We start from the raw sequence: 3,542 nt of genomic DNA, 5'->3' as shown, positions 1-3,542 counted from the left end.
TGAGAATTCTACAAGGAATGATCTGGCAGATTGGGCGTGAGAGACATTGACGTTGAGGACTAAAGTTTTCATATTCCGCAAGTGGTATATCTCAGTAATGAAATGTGGCTGTGTCTCAGGGGATACTTGCTTGCTTTCTGCTCAATTCTGCTTCCTCAACTTGGCTCAGAAATTTTATTGTCCTTTGTATGTTCTCTCAGGTGGTACATACTGCATTGCTCAAGTAACATGAGCTGATGCGCCATGGCAAAGCAGAGCAGAATCAGCAGGATTTGGCAACAACCAATTTGGGTGACATCAACATCATGACTTGCATCACCAATATCCAATATGGAAGACAACCATAGGTCAGCTGAGCTGATCCACAAAAATCCAACTTTTGGTCTTGGCACTGCCAACATAGATACCTCGGATTGAAAAATTCAAGGCATGATCATCAGATTCATATCCTTGAACAGAATCTTCTTAAGGTTTTGTTCTGAGGTATTGTTTGGCGCCAAAAATACCTTGGATCAATTCCTCAGAAAGATTCTGTGTGAGGCTTTCAGTCCGATGATACCTTGGATCTTTCAATCCGATGTAAGTTTGTTGCCTGTGTGGGTCGGCAATAGAATTCCGACATTTGTGTTGGATTGGACTGGGTGTTCTTGGATGACGGTAACCTTGGATATGGTATCCAAGTATTTGATCTGAGGCTTCTATCAGGACCAAAGAAAGCCTTTGATCATTTCCTCAGACAATTTGTCCTCAAGGGAATCTATCTTTGAATGATTTGAATTGTGTTAAGTTAGGGGCAGATGAACTCACATGTGGAGCATGATATGCACAAGTCAACAAACAACTATTGGCATGACAACAGCTTCACATACAGATTGGCACTTCATACAGATCAGCAAGTAGGGTTTTGACTGCATGAGAGCCAGATTTTGTCTAGTTAGGTTAGGGCCATGTACAAAACCCTGCTCTAGGCATTACTTAAGTAGGGTTAAATCTGACTGTACGTATATAAACAGGTCGGGTTCAAGTCCCAAGTCTTTTATTTACATTAACCTTTCCTCCCTTTACATTTCCAATTGAATGTTTGGTCACACATCTTAACTCGCATACCTTCGATAACGCCATTGCTCTACTGCGTGACTGAGGATCATTAACAAATTGAATCAAGCTGTCTTTTGAGTTCTACCTACGATCACACTAGTTGAACATTTCCACTTCTCATTCAAAGTTTGACTCAGCAAAGATCTCAAAAGCTTTGAATGTTGTAAAGGTCAGTTTTTATTCTCCTTCAAATGCCACCTTGGCTCTAGCCAACTTCAGATTTTAACTCAACTTGTCCTTCATTGAAGTCATCCAGTCCCACATTCTGCCATCAAGCCTGATCCAACACCAAGTAACACAATAACTTCCCATTTCATATTTATCAATCACAACTAAAAGTAGGTATGATCCCAAGTAAACCTTTTTGACTATCCCTTCATGCTATCTTGCTCATAAGTCTTTCATCTGTTTTTCACCCCTCATTTTCCTTGAAACCCTTTATCTTCACCTGTAGTTTACAGGTGAGACAGTCTCTATCTTGCATCTCATTCAACTCTTCAGGTTTCCTTTTGTTGGGATTGTACATTCTCTCTCAGTATGACGTCTTCGACCAGCTTCGACCGTCAACTGAATTTCTCCATCTTTTTTCCAATTTCTTCCCCTTTCATCTGATCTTTTCAACCCCTTTAGTTATGTGACAGTGTTCACTTTTACATAGCTTTGTCATTCGATACTTACGCTTGGTTTTATCTGAACTCGTTCTATTCTGAAACAGACCGAGCTCTGAGTATCTACTACATATCAGGAGTCATCACAATCAATTGGTTAGTTATTTATAGGATTTTTTGGGGGTTTTTTAAGTTCATCCTTATTGAAATTATAACTACCTAAATATCTCTAAAAACCTATCTATGACTTACCGTTTCATTTGCTCAATATGGGGAACTGAACTTTTTTTCGATTTTGTTCAACTCATTTAAAACTCAAGGACAAAACTACTTTCAAGCCCTTACCAGAACCTCATCAAGCCTTTCTAGTTAAACTTCCTTTTACTAGCCATGGTCAGTCACATTTTGGATTGTATCATTCATTCTTCTCCCCTCTTGTCGATCTCTGTCTATGAAAATCAAAACTATCAAACTCGAGATATCAAACAACCACTCAAACCCGCCAACAATACACACAATGTCAACACAGACACGAACGCCTAAACTCGAAGCTACTACATCAATACGGATTTTATTTCTATAACACATTCTTTCATCATTCTTTAAGATGCATTTAGAATTTTCCTGATGATGATGGATAGTCAATCACTAGTAGGCCCACGTCCTCGAGTGAATCAAAATCATCTAGAAGCTTGACTCATCCTCACATTATCACGATACCTGATTCAGCTTCCTCGGTTTCATGTCCCTCTTCAACCTCATCCTGCGAAGGTTCCTCATTTTCATTTCCAAGGATTGTACCGCGTGAGCCAGGTCACAAGCGGCGTAGGATGAACACAAGATTAGGTTCATCGTCCTTTTCATTTCCAACTCCACCACCCTCACCTAACTATCTTCATCTATCTTCAAAAGCAGTCAACACTTCCAAAAGACCCATCTCTCCGCTCGAATTCGAACTACCTTCCCCTCTTGGCTCGCAGCCTTCACGCATGTGTCGGCTGAACCTCGATCGCTCTCTCATGGTCCCTCCTCGTCCTCCACGACTCCCAACCGACGAACTGGCTAGGCCATTTGATCCACGTCTTTCACCTTCCTATACTCTACCACCGCCTTACATACTACCGTCCCCTTCCTTCATGGACACGGGTGTCTGCAATCAAATCTCAACTTGTATCCGCAATACCGAAAACCCCTATTCAGTCTCCATCTCACCAAACCTGGTTGGTCAACTTGCCAGGCAATCAACCAGGTTACGGCCAGGTCGGCCTCCTAATACGACTTGCCCAGGTAGTGGTACATCAACCCCAGTGCTTAGGATGAGGGCGGAAGACTTTGAGCTCAACCGGGACCGAAACCGGGACGCCGAACAAAACAAATGGTGGCACTGGTCAAGACCGTGTAAGAAAACTGGAGATGCGAATCATTCCGCGTACTCTCCAGTGAGGTGTGAAGACCTTGAAGTGGATGATGAGGATGGCATTGTTACAAAATGTGCGATAGTTTGTCCTTTAGATGGAGAATTCACGCATCCTAATGATAAGTCAAAATGGCGAGTGAAAAACGGATTATGAAGGCCAAAGTTTTTGAGTCAAACGATGACAGTGCGACATATGCAGATTAAATCATGTGCTTTACCAGATGTATGTTGTGATGGGGGACATGGTCTTGGTTCGAGAGTTCCTGCGTATACTCAAGTGAATAATGTCGTCTTCAAGAATATTATGTATAATGAAGGATTTTGGCTTTCAATCCGGGTTTCAGCCTTCACCATCTTGTCCCCACAACGCAGTACCCCATCCAACTAGAGAGTTCAAAAGTGAATCTGTTTGATTGCAT

The 3,542-nt window shown here is 41.8% G+C and overlaps 1 protein-coding gene across 1 annotated transcript; it reads left to right on the top strand.

The window, feature by feature from the left end:
- Positions 1-2,695: 2,695 nt before the first annotated feature.
- On the top strand, positions 2,696-3,277 carry MELLADRAFT_105955 (uncharacterized protein; the record flags this gene model as incomplete). Its single annotated transcript, XM_007409272.1, has 1 exon — positions 2,696-3,277. One exon carries the CDS (start codon positions 2,696-2,698, stop codon positions 3,275-3,277), a length of 582 nt encoding a protein of 193 aa, XP_007409334.1.
- Positions 3,278-3,542: the final 265 nt, after the last annotated feature.

Source organism: Melampsora larici-populina, assembly GCF_000204055.1.
Source record: "Melampsora larici-populina 98AG31 unplaced genomic scaffold MELLAscaffold_15, whole genome shotgun sequence".
Classification (NCBI taxonomy): Eukaryota; Fungi; Basidiomycota; class Pucciniomycetes; order Pucciniales; family Melampsoraceae; genus Melampsora; species Melampsora laricis-populina.
The sequence above is the reverse complement of the archived record's forward strand: the minus strand, read 5'-3'. Positions and strand labels throughout refer to the sequence as shown.